At 38.8% G+C, this 16,058-nt stretch overlaps 2 protein-coding genes across 5 annotated transcripts in view; one reads left to right on the plus strand and one right to left on the minus strand.

Moving 5' to 3' along the window:
• wdr25 (WD repeat domain 25) overlaps nucleotides 1-16,058 on the plus strand; it is a 47,264-nt gene that overhangs the window by 23,198 nt on the left and 8,008 nt on the right. For all 4 annotated transcript variants that reach the window (XM_042500269.1, XM_042500270.1, XM_042500267.1 and 1 more), the window contains exons 7-8: nucleotides 2,175-3,656; nucleotides 14,556-14,694. In XM_042500269.1, coding sequence (XP_042356203.1) covers nucleotides 2,175-2,396 — 222 coding nt within the window. In that variant the 3' untranslated portion in view covers nucleotides 2,397-3,656; nucleotides 14,556-14,694. The remainder of the gene's footprint in view (nucleotides 1-2,174; nucleotides 3,657-14,555; nucleotides 14,695-16,058) is intronic.
• Nucleotides 8,990-16,058, minus strand: part of LOC121953275 (brain-enriched guanylate kinase-associated protein) — a 75,488-nt gene continuing 68,419 nt past the window's right edge. The window contains exons 6-7 of the mRNA XM_042500266.1: nucleotides 15,536-15,619; nucleotides 8,990-10,531 (exon numbers count right to left, since the gene is read on the minus strand). Coding sequence (XP_042356200.1) covers nucleotides 8,990-10,531; nucleotides 15,536-15,619 — 1,626 coding nt within the window. The remainder of the gene's footprint in view (nucleotides 10,532-15,535; nucleotides 15,620-16,058) is intronic.

The following is a 16,058-nucleotide window of genomic DNA, read 5'->3' on the forward strand; positions in this document are numbered from 1 at the left end:
TACAGACTACTACAGGGGCCTAGAACGGCCGTGCTTGCAATTATTTTAAAAATTCCTTTATCTCAAGATCACAAGGTAATCATTTCTTCATCTCAAGAAAACTAGCTTTTGTATCTGAGATAATGAGATATCAACTCATTATTATGAGAAAGCAATCGCTCTTATTACTTATAATGTTTATCACAGACCAGGAGTGCCATGCCAGCATGCATGGCAACTTGACAACTGTAGCAACTTATTTAGGCTGTAAATGTCCCTTATTGACCAACGTATCAGACTGTTCTTTAATCAAGGTCTTACATCGGCAGGTTCCTCCCCGACAGTCATGACAGTGAGTTTAAAAGGCTTAAATCGGGTGTGATCAAACAGACCAGACGGCCATTTGAGAGTTCTCCATAATTATCCTGTGATCTCCAGAAAAAGTTGTCAGTTGTTTTCTTGTGATAATTTACCTTGTTATCTCAAGAAATCTGCCTTTTTGTTTACTCAAGTGTCTGCACTGATTAAATAGTTATCAGGATAATACTAATACTACTACCACTACTACTACTACTACTACTACTACTAATAATAATAATAATAATAATGATAATTTAAGTAATAAAGAATTTCAGGATCATGAAATACTTTAAATACTTGATCATAAAATGCTAGCTCTTGACATAACATCATTAAAAAAAATTGCAAGCTTGGCTGTTCTCAGCTCCCGTACACCACACATTATTTTGAGTAGATAATTTTATAGACTTGAAGAAATCCATTAATCTGAGTTACATTTTGTGTCATCCCACTTTTCCATGGTAGTCAGTGTTGGCTGCAAGCAACAGGCATGTGGATCCACTTATATAATAACAGTATTGGTCTTTCCGTGCAGTAAAGGAGATTTTTTAAATTTCTTTTGTTTGTTTTTTTTAAACATTTTTTGGGGGCTTTTAGCATCTATTAGATAGTACAGCTTTAAGCATGAAAGGGGGATAGAGAGAGGATGACATGCAGTAAAGGGCCAAATCAGAATCAAACCGGCCCTGCCAACTCAGTTATTGGGCGCCCCTTGTATTTATTTCTATATAAATATTGTTCAACAGTGGGACAGACTGTTGAGAATTTAACTTGTCAGTTGTACTTTAACTATGTAATTTTCTCTCATGCTATTAAGATATATGGATTTGGTGTATATTACCTGAAAATTTAATCGAGAAACAGTTCATAGATAAAATAATCAAAGACCCTTTCACCATTGTGATAAAAAAAAAAAAAAATCTTTAATCCACTGTAATCAGAACCTTTTTAAAAAACTGACCTAATATCTCAGAATAATCAGAAACTTTATTAAGTTATTATTTTTAGATAGTTTCTCATTATAACCTGAAATACATGTGACACGTTCATGGCACGGCACGTCTGCCGCAGCATGTCTGCAGCAAAACGAGTCCATTATAATCAACTATAGCTGCTGAACACAGAAGACGCGCTTGCCCGCGCGGCCATCGCACTGCTCTTCTCTGTTTTTACAGGGATGTTCTGTTTTTTTCTTCTCTGCAAGCAGCACACAGACATACAATATATAGAACTCTGTAAAAAAAACAATCTCTACAATCTGTTTAAAATGATTCGAATAATACTTCAGTGTACCAGAAGCAATGCAAAGCAGCCTTGTGGGTGTTTATACATTTCACATTGAAATAAATCAATCAAATCAATGCACCCTGTTGTTAAAATGATCCAGTTATTTAATTCAGAGCCGGTTAATAAGTTATAGCCTTTGCTTTCAAATCCTTCATAACCAACTGCGTTTTCACTTGGTAAAACTCAATACACACACAGTGAAGGTGGCAGCAGCCGGGCTGCAAAGACGGAGTCTGTTTAGCAGGTTAAAACCTCTGCTCCGCCTATGTGACGTGCTGCGTCCATGCCATATATTTTAGCTCTAACAGGATTTTTTTTTTCTTTTCATCACACAGATAGAAATGGGCTTTCATACTGTTCAGTGTCTTTAAATTCAGTGAATTAAATTCAACTATCAGCTCGCATACAGCCAGGGATGTTAAAGAACACATGCATGGCTGCTCAAGTCTGTAATCTCTTGTATCACAATCTATTTATTATACTGACGTTAAAATGGCTCTTGGTGGAAGGTTAATGCATCGTAACTAACACATATATTCTTGTTCTAGGTGGAGGGTTACGCAGTGCAGTGTGAGTTTTCTCTGGATGGTACTATCCTGGCCTCGGGGAGCTCCACCGGCTCTGCTCACTTCTACGATTACCACAACGCTCGTATGCTGCACACTCTCCGTGCCCACAGCCAGCCCTGCCTGTGTGTTTCTCAGCATCCTGTTATTCCTGCAACTGCGGCCACCTGCGACTGGGCCGGCGAGATCAAGGTCTGGCACTAAGTACAGTGAATGAACACGAACACAATAAAAAAGGGCCAAAGATGATATGAAACTGTAAGCATCGTGCATATCCATCTTCAAGACTGTATCTCTTATCATCTCTTGGCATAAGATGATTAGAACTTGGCAACAAAAATGATGGAAGTCAGCAAATCTATTATCAACTGACGCCTCTGAAAAACATTATTCTACACTGTGTATTTTGCGATACTTTAATGTTATTTTAAAAACCACCCACATCTAAATTTTTATTCATATGAACTTGCTTTGGCACTGAAACAGCAGCCTCTATTGTGTAAATCTCAATGTAAACATGTTTTTTTTTTTATATTGGCCCATCTTATGTTGTTTTAACATCCTGAAAACAAGGAAAAATACACTTATTTCTTTACAGTTCAAAGAGTGAAATTTTGTAAGGACTTTTATCTTAAATGTTAGGCAGTGGCAAGGCAGAAGGTGCGCACGCACATAAACACGACCTTAACGCCTTTATAGTCAGCTTTCCACTCAAAAACAGCGAGGGACTTTATCATCATGTTCTTGAGGTTTTTGTCAAAACAAAGAAAAAAAAATCTCTCTGGGCATTTTCTAATCAGTAGTGTTTTTCAATTCACATTCTGCATACACATCATTTTCCTCTTTTTGTTCTCCCTGCTCTGATATGACATTTTATTTTCACACTGACAGCTTAAAGCATCACAGAGAAACAACCAGAGAACTAAAGAAAATACGCAGACATCTGTCAAAACATTGCCAGGTTCTTTCAAAATCCTGCCAGTCAACAGCAGAGCAGTGAAGTGCAGACAGATGCTTGTGATCTTTATTCAGTATCTAGCAGAACAGTCCTTAAAATACATTTCACTGTTTGGTGCCAAGGGAAATTCTAATGGCTCAGTACTTTTTCTAGCCCCTGCGGTTGTTTATACTGTAGTTAATTATAGTTCAACTGACATTGTTATTGTTTTAAAGGACCAGTAAGCAATTTGTGAAGCCAAATGATAATTCATATGTGTTTAATGGCAAAAGCTAACTCTGTTTGTACTAGTCCCTGTGTATTTTTGCTGGCTAGCAAATCATATACGGAATATAATTAATGTTAAAACAAATTAGAGAGCATGAAACAATCGGATCTCACAAGGGTGAGAAAGACTAGAGAATGAAGTTCAAGACCAGAATCGGGAGAAAACCAGGGTGACCATCGGAGGGCCTTTTCAGGAAAGACTTCTTTGGAGACGGTGTTGCCTCTTCAGTGTTCGATGGGTAAGTAACCAAACTTTTAACTATTGTGGTGATGGGTCTGTTTAGTGTATAAACTGTCATATTGGGTGTTTAAAGGGATACTTTGCTGATTTTTAACCAAATTTGTGTCAAAACAATGTGGGTAGTATGTGTAGATGAACTGTGGTAATCTTTACTCCATCTAACCAACAACCAGTGCTTAGATATCCCTCCTTCCCCCTGGCGAAACTCCTTTAAATACTGTAGATTACCTAATTTAAGGGGAGTTTTGCCAGCTCTCGGACTGTTGCTCAAACTACAGGCTGTACTTCCACATTTTGGTATTGCCCACTATTGCCTGCCGCAAGCCGCTGCCTCAAAAAATATACAACTGATCAACAGACAGACCCACCCCTCCTTCTCTTTCTCTCAAACTTGAACCAAAATTCGATCAAATGGTAAACTAGGCAGTGCTGATCGAATATAATTCAAGGTTATGTTACTGCACCGTCTGTTTATTGTTATTATAATGCCCTGTTTCGCCATAATGGCGAAAGTAAGTAAACAGGAAGAGGGCACCACACTGCTTTAGTATAAACCAAGATTCAGTCACTAAATTGCATATTTCTCACCTCAGATGTTTTAAGAAACATGTTTTAGCTTAATGTTTAACTGTAAGATGAGATTGCTGGCCATCATGGTTTCACAGGGACCATTTCACATTACGTCAGCCATCAGCGGGAGCATAGCTCATTCTGGTAGTTGTAGGTTTTCTACCTCTTGAGCAAAAGCACCCTTTTTCCCTGTATGCCCTGGTCATGTAGCACCAATTTGAAAAGTATTTGCATCTGTCAACTGCAGAGACACCCTTTTTTTATGTGAAGTCCTCCTTTATATCAGTGAAATACTTTTTAAAGGCCTCGTCCACACATATATGGGTATACTTTGAAACCTACAATCAGTTGAGGATGTTGTGACATAATTATTACTTGAGTCCCAATTGGAATTGCTACAAATGCATCAAGATAGCATCGGCATTTAAAATATACACAACTTTGTTGAAAGAATACTGTCCAGCACCTCCAGATCAAGACATTTCTAGTATTTTAAGAATTTAAAGTTCATGAAATATGATGAGTCCATGATACATTTTCCAACACCCATCTTTATTAAGTAAATAAACATACAGCAAAAATATATAACCATGCATCAGACAGACACATATGTTGACATTTAGACAGCTGGCCTGTTGATCCTGGAACAGGGCTGGAGGTAGAACAGGACAGAACCGCTTCAGCCTCTTCATTCAGGGTCAAAACAATCGATAAATATCAACTGAAACTGGATAAAAAATAGTCATAGTGTAATAACAATTGTGTATGTAGTATCTAGATCTCTTTTTATACATTATGTCCACAACAAAAATACCATATATCCTCTCAATCCCTCTGTACATGGGTTAAATTTAATCCCAAACCTTTTTAACCCTGTAGATACCTATACATTGTACCAAATAAGAATATGATTGGAAACTTTTTGTGGTGTAGTTTCACCTTCATAACATGCCAAGGTCAAAAAGAAGAAATGCAGCTTTTAAACCTTAAAAAAACAGCCTTGAGCCAGATCCCAGATCTGTAGGAATGAGAGAGGTAGAGGCATGGCCTTCCAGAAAAATCTATACGTGACTTCCTGAAGGCAAAGCTGAAATCCCATTATTTAGCTTATCCCTTTCGCCATTCCTCTCAGATCTATAGAGCTGCGCAGGCAGGAAGAAATCTGTCAAGATCTATCATGCCAAAGGGCGCACAGATGTTGGATCATTGTCGTTTTGTCCCCATCTACACCAGTAACTAGCAGATGGTAGCATGATTGTGGGGCAGCAACCTCTCTGCAACTCTGTATTTAACATGGCAGGGTCTTATTCTAATTGTATAAATTCACCATCACTACAGTACGTCTTTGCCACTTTCTATGTACGCATATATACACACTTTTCTCTATTTTCACAGTGTTTTCTCTAAAATAGCCTAATTGAGCATGCTGGTTTAAAAACAACACACTGACTGTACATTTTTGTCTTTAATCAGTCGTCTCTCGCCACCTTCTTAGTACACTTTTTGTGCATACATTGCAGAATTGCCAGCTTGCCTGGAGAATGTTCCAATTAATCTCCCCCAAAAACGCGAACATCCAGCACTTTTTGTTTTGGTTTGCGCAACTAGTGCCAACAGCGTTTAAGAGTTTGTGTACGGGTAGAAATTTGGCTACGTGTGCCAGATTTTTCAGACAGGGATTAAGCCTCATCGTCTTTAACTAACGCCGCGTAAATATACCCCCAGTCTAAGAACAGACTTAATCCTTCTCCAAGAAACTGGCCTTGTGTATTAACGTCTGACAGGAAGAACATACGCTTTAACAGTAGTGTATACGTACAGTAACAATACAGCAGATAAATACAGTATATGTGCACAGTTGTTGTAAAGGAGACCATTGTCCACTGAACAGGATTAAGGCAATTTCACAAGATTCCTGGTATATGAGGGTAACTACTGTGCAGCCTCATTTTGATACAAAAATAAGAAAAATTACAGTTAAAAATCTTGCAGTTCTGTTTAGTCATTTCTATTGGATTTGTACATTTTTAAGTTTTATTTTTCCAACAAACCAAATCAGGGATTTTTATGAAACAAGCGAGAAATATAGCATCATGAAAGAAACTCAATCTAACTCAGTCCCATTACACCCTTTGCCCATACCCCTTTGTTTTGTTGGGAAAGAGAGGGGTAGAGCGAAGTGTTAGAGCTAAGTGGCCCTCCAAACTGAGGTTTTTGAGAGGCACACTTACAGCCAAATTATAAGAGATCATCAGGAAGATGGCTGAACAAGCAAAAAAAAAGAAACCCTCAAATCTGTTATCCCTTTGAAAACTGAGCAAATTGGCTGGATTTCTTTCCAAGACATGGGAAGAAGGCAATGAGCAACAAAAGAAGAAACAACCCAAAAATTAGGAAGCAATAAGTAAAAACTGAACAAGAAACCTGAAAATTTGTTTTACAAAAAAAGACAAACAATACGTGAAAGAAGTGCTATAAAAAAATGTAATGTAATATATATATGTAAGATATATATATAATATATAATATAAAATAATATATTCTATTCTGAATAATTATGTAACATTTTTAAATATGTAATTATAAATGTAAATAAAATTATTTTTCCCTTAACGTTTTTACTTAGCTTTATAAATCTACTACTTACTTTTTAAAATTTGCTCAGGCTTCAAAAGTTTAAGTACTTGTGTAAGGCGTCTGAAAGCAGCACTAGAAAAGTGATGTTGCTCCAGGTTTCAAAGGTTTAATCAGTATTTAAAAAATAAATAAATAATAGCCATTATGTAAGCTTAGTTAAGTGGCGTTTCAATATATTATGGTCCTTTATGACAAGCATAGCAAAAAAGAACAAAGCTAGTATGCCTGCGTCTTGGTAAGTTACTCTGTTATTGTTGATTTGTACATGACAGTGCATTTTGACATATTAGCTGTTAAGCAGGCAGAAGTGAGCCACTCAGCCACTGTAAATCTCTAGTGTGCTCACGCTATGGGCCCCTTGATGTGGAAGTGTAATTCCATACTGCAGAAATAAATCTTTTTTGGCTTCATGCGCCACTGAGTAACTTTCATAAGAGTGAACGGGGTCCTGCCACTAGCGCTGTATTCAGGTCTCTTAATACATGCACGGTGCAGACTGGCAGGGTAGGTGCACGGGTTGCTAATGTGAGCACGACTAGTTGCCTGGTAATGACGCACTTTTTTTTTTACATCTTTTATTTGATTACTTGTTTGATCGATTGATAGCATGAAATTTTACAAGGTTCCCACACGTATTTACCAAATCAGTTTCATAACTTTTCCATAATATTTAATCCAATTTCTATAACTTTATTAAAGTAGTTTAAAAAAAAGGTTGGCCTGTATATGGAGCACTGTACATTATTGAAGAGGCATCTCTCAGGCATTTGCAGATAAGCAGACTGTTGGCGCTCACTAACTTTACTCCCTCAATAGATGTTTTCACCACCAATAGACCAGATCGGTGGATCACGTGGTTGTCAGCGCAATTTGACAAGTTCGTATACATTTTAATCTTATTAAACAAATGCTTTATGGACATGTCTGACAATTGCTCAGTCACGTAATGCAGCACTTGATTTTAAATTACTTATACAAGGAATGTATTTTGCACAGACATGTTTTGATTTTTTTTAAGAGCATATTTCAACAACTGCCAAATTAATATATATTCAAAACCTTTCAAAAACATTCTGTTAATTCCAAACCATTTCCAGGCCTGGAAAACAGTTTCATGACTTTCATAATTGTGGGTACCCTGATTTTAAATGTGAACAAATCACAAGCATCCTGACAATCACAAAAGGATGCCTAGCCCATACACGAAAAAATCACCACAGCAGAAAACAGCATTTTCACAATGCCTGGCAACCCTGAACACAAGCCAATATCAGTAGCTAGCAATGGTATATCAGGGTCTTGAATGGCTGTCCCATTTCATAGGGGAAGATTTTAACAACTACCCATTGTAACTCTGTTCAAGCTGGCATTCAAAAATGTGGGGTAGGGGTAAGAATAAGAATTGAGATTGGGCCTTAATTTCTTGCAATGAATATTACATGGCATTTGAATAAAATACTTTTTAAATATCTCTTGTTTAGCCAATTTGGAAGTGGTTATAAAACAGCTTTTTAATAAGTGCCGTTTATAGATAATGTCGCTATGAGAAACAATTTAGCTGGAAATGAGTTTTCCCATCTTATTTATATGCATTATACAGCATGCATTTTGTTTGAGACAAACCAGAGAATGAATAAATCTTTTCAACAGCTTGCAGTCGGCAGGGTCCACTATACAAACGTGTAATTAAGTCACTCCATTGCACACGCCTTTTCCCATTATCTATACTGTATATATCTTAGAGCAGGAATTAATGGTCTTTTGCTGGTTTTACTAACAGTACTCAACACCAAAAAAAAGAGCAAGTAGCACAGTACATCCATGTAGCCGGGTGGTTTTATCCCGGTGGCTCTAATTATCGTCACTGTAATTGAAACAAAAACATAGTGAAGAGCTGGTCTCAGGTAGCTACACTGTATCATGACATATAATAGAAAAAGTGTTGCAGACTGCATGAAACGTGCCTTGGCTAAGAGATACATAAAACAACAACATGTTAATACCCCATCACACCAAGTATGTGTTTGCTGCAGGGAACTTTTGAGACATACAGTACAGTACAGTTAAGTTAGGAATCATCATCATCGTCATCATGCATAAAATGAAAAGCTCTCTCTCCCCCGCTCAGTTCAGCAGCGTACCGTAGAGCTGTGCCTTGGTCAAACTGTCCTTCCTTGTCAGTCCCGTGCTGCCAAATTTTTGGTATCTTAGAGAGGTCTTCTTTGGGAGTGCAGGGCCGACACTGAGAGCGGAGCTGGAGCTCGGGCGGGGCCGGACGCTCGGCCTGGGGCTGGGGTAGTGTTGAAGACTTGAAGCTTCGAGGGAGCTTTGGTGTAAGGACTCAGCCGAGCTGTCTGCACTCAGATTCACGTAGTCCTTCTTGGTGCTGCTTGCCGCCGTCGCTCCCCCACTGCTCTCCTTCTCTTTAGAGCTCCCTGAGAGGAACAAACTGCACTCGGAGTCCTGACTGTCCTCCTTGGCTCTGTACAGCACAGAAGTTTTCTCCTGCTTACGATGCTCCATGGGTTTCTGGCTGCGGCTGGAGGAAGGGGGGCCGACAGCGAAACACTGGTCCAGCACGCGGCTGTGGAAGACATCATCTCCTTCTTGGAAGCTGCTGTAGAGGGACCCCTTGACCTTACTGGAGGGGCCCATGGCAAAGTGGCGCTCAGAGAAGCTATATGGAGAGACACGCCCTGTGATGTTACGGTAGGAAGATGCAAATGTGTTGATGTCTTCCACGCTGAGCTGCCTCCATCGGCTGCTTAAGTCGTCCTCAGGGACCTGGACGTCACCACGGCTGTCCAGAGCTCCCCCATGAGCTTGGCCCAGTCCTGTTGTGGACCCCATGCTGTGAGAGGACGCCAGGCGAGGCGTGCTGGAATGGTATGGTTCGCTGAAGCATGAAGCCGTCCTTGTGTACGTTGGTGATGTGCCCTTCTGCGGGCTCCTGGGGGTCACCATGTGCTGGATGCTGAGGGACTTGGGGAAGCTGGGGCTGTCTTTATCATAGGAGGACATACTTTTGCGCTCATAGTCCCCACTGCCACCATCTCGCCAGTCCATATAGAGACCCTGATGGGAAGAGGACAAGGTGCTGCTGGCAGTGCGGCCACAACCACCACTAACTCCCCCCTTTTCATCTGATGCGAGGCTGAAGCTGGAGTAGGAACTGGAGGCAGGGAGGCTACCAGTGCCGAAGTCATCGTGGTGGTGGAAGGAGGATGGAGGCTCATGGTGGGAGAAACTTCCAGAGTGGTAGGCTTCTTCCTCTGGGTTGCTGTCGGTGGAGTTCTGGGTGTGAAGCTGGAGCAGGCCGGTGCCTTGGAGGTCGACACTCTGCCTGCGCTCTGTATCTTGCCATCGCTCAGGGCAGTAAAGGGCTGTATCGCTGCAGTACAGGTCGGATGATTTATACGAAATGCGGCGGCTCAGTTGATCAGTGCTTCCTGTTCCTGTAAGAAAGTCTCCATCCTGCGGTTGTGGGCTCGGGGAGCGCGTTACAGGGCAACTGCTTCCTGGTTCTGGCTTTTCCAGTACCTTGGCAATTATGGCTGTGGGCACGGCGTCGGAGTAATTTGAGTGGCACATCGCTACAGAGGCTCCACTACCCCGATTCTGCTTCTCCATGTGGGAACTGATGCGTTCCTGGAAATCCAGTGGCAGCTAAGACAAGAAATACAGACATGCAAAGAGACAGAAGAAGCTCGATGAAGACAAAAAATCCACACAGATGCTTTTTGTGAAAGCTGCTGAGCCACTTTTCAGATTTAGCCCAAAAAGATCTCTAAAAAATTAAGAATTCTTCAACAGTCTTTTCTTAATTATTTATACAATCAACTTGAATCTCTTCCTCAGAAAGATTCTTTGCTTTTTGTGTCTGCACTGAAGATATTTTTAGAGCCAGTCCTCAAGGATTTTAATCTATAATTCTAGTTAAGAAAGTAATTCATTCTCTCGAAGCTCTCACAGTTCAGACCAGTTTGTGTTTCTCAGTAGAATTGCACTCCTTGGCCTCTTTAATGAACTTGTCAGGAAATTGCTGAGCACAAGCTTTATTTATTTTTCTGTTTGCCTTCCTTTCCTCCTCATGCAGTCCTGATTTTCTTTAACTTTCCTCAACTTTGTTATTCCATTAAAGTGAGTTAACAGGAACATTAACCCTTTGAAATTTGGACAAATTGACTCGATCTCTTGGGAGAAAGCAATGAGCAACTTAAGAAGAAATGACCCATAACTGAGGAATTATTAAGATAATGCAAAAAAGTTACATGAAAAGTAGCCCCAAAAAGTAAATAAATTAAAAAAAAAAAAAACAAACAGCAATGAAATTGCTTAAAAGGGAAATAGCCTAAAGAATTGCAAATATATTTAATAAAATATTTGAAAAATAGAATTAAAAAATTTGAAAAAAAAAAATAGTTCTCTGGAAATTTTTCCTAACTTTAAAAAAGATATTTTTCAAATGTACTAATTTCTTGCAATTTGCAGGACAAAACAAAAAAAAAGAAAGAAAATCAATCAGAACAAAACCAAACCAAAATGAACTTGGAAAAAGTGCTAAGAATTATAGTAACTCTGTAAAAATCATTTAAAATTTAATATTTTTTTTTTTTCAAAATCTACTAATTTCTTAAAATTTGCTGGACATTTCTTACTAAGAGGCCCATTACCTTTTTTTCCATGTTTCCGAGAGAAATTGAACCGATTTGGCTAGGGTTCAAAGGGTTAAATACTTGCATTAATATTTCCATCTTTATAAGTAACTCTCTGTCCTTCTCTCTCCCATGCTTCCTTGTCTCTCTTTCGTCCTCGCTCTGTCTCACCCTCTCACACACACAGACTGACACATAATCTGTTTGATTGGCTCATGATTGAGAAAACTGTTTCTGTCAATTACAGACTGGTTTCTTTGTGCCTATTAAAGCTGGTCAGGGTCAGTGAGAACTGTTCCTGCCACACTGAATTCTCTCTTTTTTCCTCCCTCTCTTTATCCTTTCATCTTTCTCTTCTCGCACCACTGCCTTCATGACCAAAAGGCCTTCATTCTCTCTCTCTCTTTCTCTCTCTGTCTTTCTTGTGTCTACCATCAAACACATATCAGTTCCACAGGGAACGGCTTAGATTCAAATTAAACCAGTGCTCCGGGCCCCCAGCTGGGAATAGAAAAAGATAAAATACTGACTTGGCTTTGTTAAGAAATAGAAGCTCGCCTCGGCATAAAATAACGTGCATCTTTTAAGTCTGAGCTATTTTTAGCAGCTGCTGACTCCCAGAGGGAATAGAGATGGAAAGTAGGTGAGGCTGTAGGGGGGAGCACAAAATGATATACAGTGTGTGCTTCAAGGAAGTTAGCTCAGCATTAGCAGCTATCTGAGGCAAATCTTAATTAACAGTCACACAGTGTTAATCCACGTGACAGCATACACGTCCACAGGTCTTGTTCCATTTATTGAAATAAGTGGTTTAATGGTGTCTGATGGAAGTGGCACTTATTATTTTAGTCATTCTAGCAATTTACAGCCACTCTGTGAAAGCTGTTTCCTCAGAATACTTCACATTCAGAAGAGGTTTTACATTTCCATGTTTTACAGGCAAATTATACTGAAAGTGAGACTGTAACTTCAGAAAGACAAAAAAGCACATTTTTCCTCTTACAAATGAAAAGTTTAATGTGTTAGGAATAAACTGCACCCTCTCTTAATTGACCGTTTGCTGAGCCTCTCCACCCTTAATTACTGTTACTGTTGCCTGTTAAATGTTTTCACACAGCACTTACGCAGTTTAAGGTTGAGCAGAAAACTTGGATTAAACTAATATCTTTTTATGAGCATGAGTATCATTCGAGTAAAGTGTTTTTATATAACTGCTCATGATAAAGCAAAATTCTCATTTGGGTAGCTAAGTAATTCTCTTAATCGTGTGATCAGAAATAATCTGAAGCTCAATTCTGAGGCTGGTCTGAAAATAGTTTTATAATAAATAATAAATATAGCAACCTCTGATCAACCCATATCTATTTTAGGCTTAACATAACTTCTAGTCAGGTTCCACCAACTTCCTGTTTAAACTCTACCCATTCTGAGAACAGATATAGATACGGATAATTTAATTGGTTAAACCAGGTCCCCAGGAACACGCCAGACATTGAAGACAATTTTAGATAGTGGCCAAATATGGCAAGACTTTTTCCTATAGACTTACATTGTGAAAGAGACATCTATAAATCAGCGGATACATTTTTTGAGCATTGCGATCCTGCAAAATGACTAATTTCACTGTCAGGATTTGATCTATTTCAAAAGTCTAGAAGAGCCACTCAATCAAATCATTATATCCCCATTCAGGTTAACACTAAACTGGAAGTTAGCCACTCAGCCACTGTAAATCTCAAGTGCACTTGCTCTATGGACCCCGCAATGGGTAAGATCTGGGCACTTTCCTTACCCAGAAATTGAGGTTTTCGGGCTACATGTGCCACTGAGCAACTTGCAACTTTAATAGGAATGAACATGGCCCTGCCTCAGATGTTGTGTCTGGTTCTCTTTATACATAGACGGGTTGAACAGATACAGATGATGGTGTATCGCACCTACCTCAAGCTTTAATATTTCCAGAAGCCTGTTAAAGGGTATTACTTATACATGGGAATGAAGGAGCAGGAGGAGTTTGTGTATTCAAGCGTGGGTTTTTTTGCTGCTACATCTTTACTTAGCCCCCTATGACCAATAGTTTATGATGGTTAATAATAGCAACGTGTGCTAGCAAACTAAAGAGAGATATTGCTATGACATTATAATGGACATCAGTTGTCAGTTTGCTGACTTAGTGATGATTGCCTCCTTGTGCTAACATTACACTATGTTTTGGCATTTACTGTTATTCCATAATTGGGATACTTGTGGCCACAGTGGCTGCTGTTCTGCAAAAGTTACAAACAGTAGGCATCCTTTAAGCTCATAGAGTTTACCTCCATCTTGCCATCTTGTCCATTGCTCTGTTTATTTAAATAGGATCAGTATAAGAAAACAGAAAACATCATCTTTTTAGATGTGAAGCTGAATTTATTATTTTCCTATTTCTCATAATGAGAGCTAATTATACTTTTTCACTAATAATAATCAAATGTTTTGTATTTATTTATGTTTTATTTGATAGGGACAGATAGAGTCTACATAGACAAACTGAAAACAGCTGTATCTGATGCAAGTATCACGTTTAAAAACCCAGGATTAATTAACCAATTAACCAGGATTTTTAAAGTTTGCAGCAGATTTCGAGTAATTGGGTGAGCTACAGTATGTCAGTCAACTAACAGCCTTGTTGGAGAATATAACTTTTATTCTTTTGTGCATCAGGTGTCGTCTCAGGCGGGGCTTTCATTCATTCATTCATTCATTATGCAGAGCCATGGTGCAGACAGATGGTACTTCAGACAGCAGACCTTCATCAGTCTGACTGAAGAGGCCATGAGCACTGTGACTTTGTCTTATTGTGAAAACCACTCACCAAGGCTTCGAAATGGGGAACCTCTCTACACTACAGAAATAATGCATCAAGAATAGTTCATTAGCACACTAATTATTTACAGCATTTATTTATATGTCTGCAGTGTCGAGCATCTGGGTCTGAAATGTTTGTCCTGTTTTTTTAAAGATTTTTTTTAAAGGCTGTTTCCCTTTATTTTCAGGACAGTGTGAGTGAGACAGGAAAGGTGGGACAGAGGAGGGGGAATGACACACAGCACAGGGCCACAGGCCGGACTCAGACCCGGGCCGCTGCAGAAGTCTCAGGCACATTGGCTGCACACTCTACCCAGTGAGCTACAGGTAACCCCGCTTTAAGCTTTTTTATGTATTCTTTGATCAGATATTTATTTCTATTTAACTTTAATTGTCTTAAATTTAAAAAACAAGGTTCCAACAGTCATTTCCTGGAAAAGTTATGAAATTATAAAAACTGTTATCCAGGCTGTTATCTGATTGTTTTGGAAAAGTTTTGAATATACATTGTTGAAATTTTTGTTTAAAATATGCTCATAAAAGTCCCAAAACATGTCTAATGTTACATGAAGTACATTCCCTGCATTACTTAAAATCTAGTGCTGTAGCCAGTTGGCAGTGGGAATGTTTAGTGCAAGCCACCTTAAAAAATCTTAAAAAAGGGAAATTAGGTAAAATATTTTGTTGTAAAAAAGTTCTGAAATTCATTAACAAACAATGTGTGGGAACATTGTATTTATTAATTTTTTGTAGGCTAAAATAAGTCAAACTTGTGTTTATCCAGTCTAAACTGGAATCAGCCTTTAAAATGCCCACCATAATAAAATTCTGAAATAATTAAGAACGTTAACTCCCCCCAGGTTGCTAAACCCCCTGAAATCCTATAATGAACACAGAGCATATGACCTCAATGTTCTTTATGCTCGCTACAGCCTGTAATCAAGCCAGAATTTGGACTCTTTTCAGCCTTCTGCTATAATAGAGGGGTAAAACACCAATAACTTTATCTAGTCTTACTTGGAATGTAATTGAACCAAATATGAAATCTTTTTAATTCAAGTGTTTTTTTCTAAATTGTTTAAACTTAGTTTTAAAGCCCAAGTCTGTAAACCTTTTTGTTGCAGCACAGATTTGAATGCAGCTATAGCAGTGGAGTCAGGGAGCTCACCTCAGACATCTTGTGTGCTCTGTAGTGAGACTTGGAGCACTGCAGCAGCTGGGCTGCCAGGTTGCAGTCTTTCCTGTACAGGTCCTGTAAGAGGCAGAAAGATTATCCTCAATCACTAAATTCATGCATTAAAAATCATTTTAGCAGCCTGATGGTTCAAGTAAGCTTTTGACCGAGGGGGATTGTGTTCCAACACCCGCTGGTATAAACACTTTAGATCACAGCCTTCTAATTATGGTTTAATTATTTTGTAATTATGGGGGACTTCTGAGGAAACAATTTCAGGATACAGTAAAGTTACTGTCTTAGTACAGCTCCATCTAAAAATAGAACGGATCAATTTGCTATTTATGAAGAATTTATAAATAAATTATGGGTCGTGGGGATACAATACAAGATGTCTGACATGACTGGATTTTTAATCATGAGAAATGAATAGTATAGCATTCAATATGTAGTGAATATAGTGGGCTGTATTCCATTGGAAGATTGGAATAAGTGGCCTGCTGGATTAGGCAATTCT

Source organism: Plectropomus leopardus, chromosome 14 (assembly GCF_008729295.1).
Source record: "Plectropomus leopardus isolate mb chromosome 14, YSFRI_Pleo_2.0, whole genome shotgun sequence".
NCBI classification, from domain to species: domain Eukaryota; kingdom Metazoa; phylum Chordata; class Actinopteri; order Perciformes; family Serranidae; genus Plectropomus; species Plectropomus leopardus.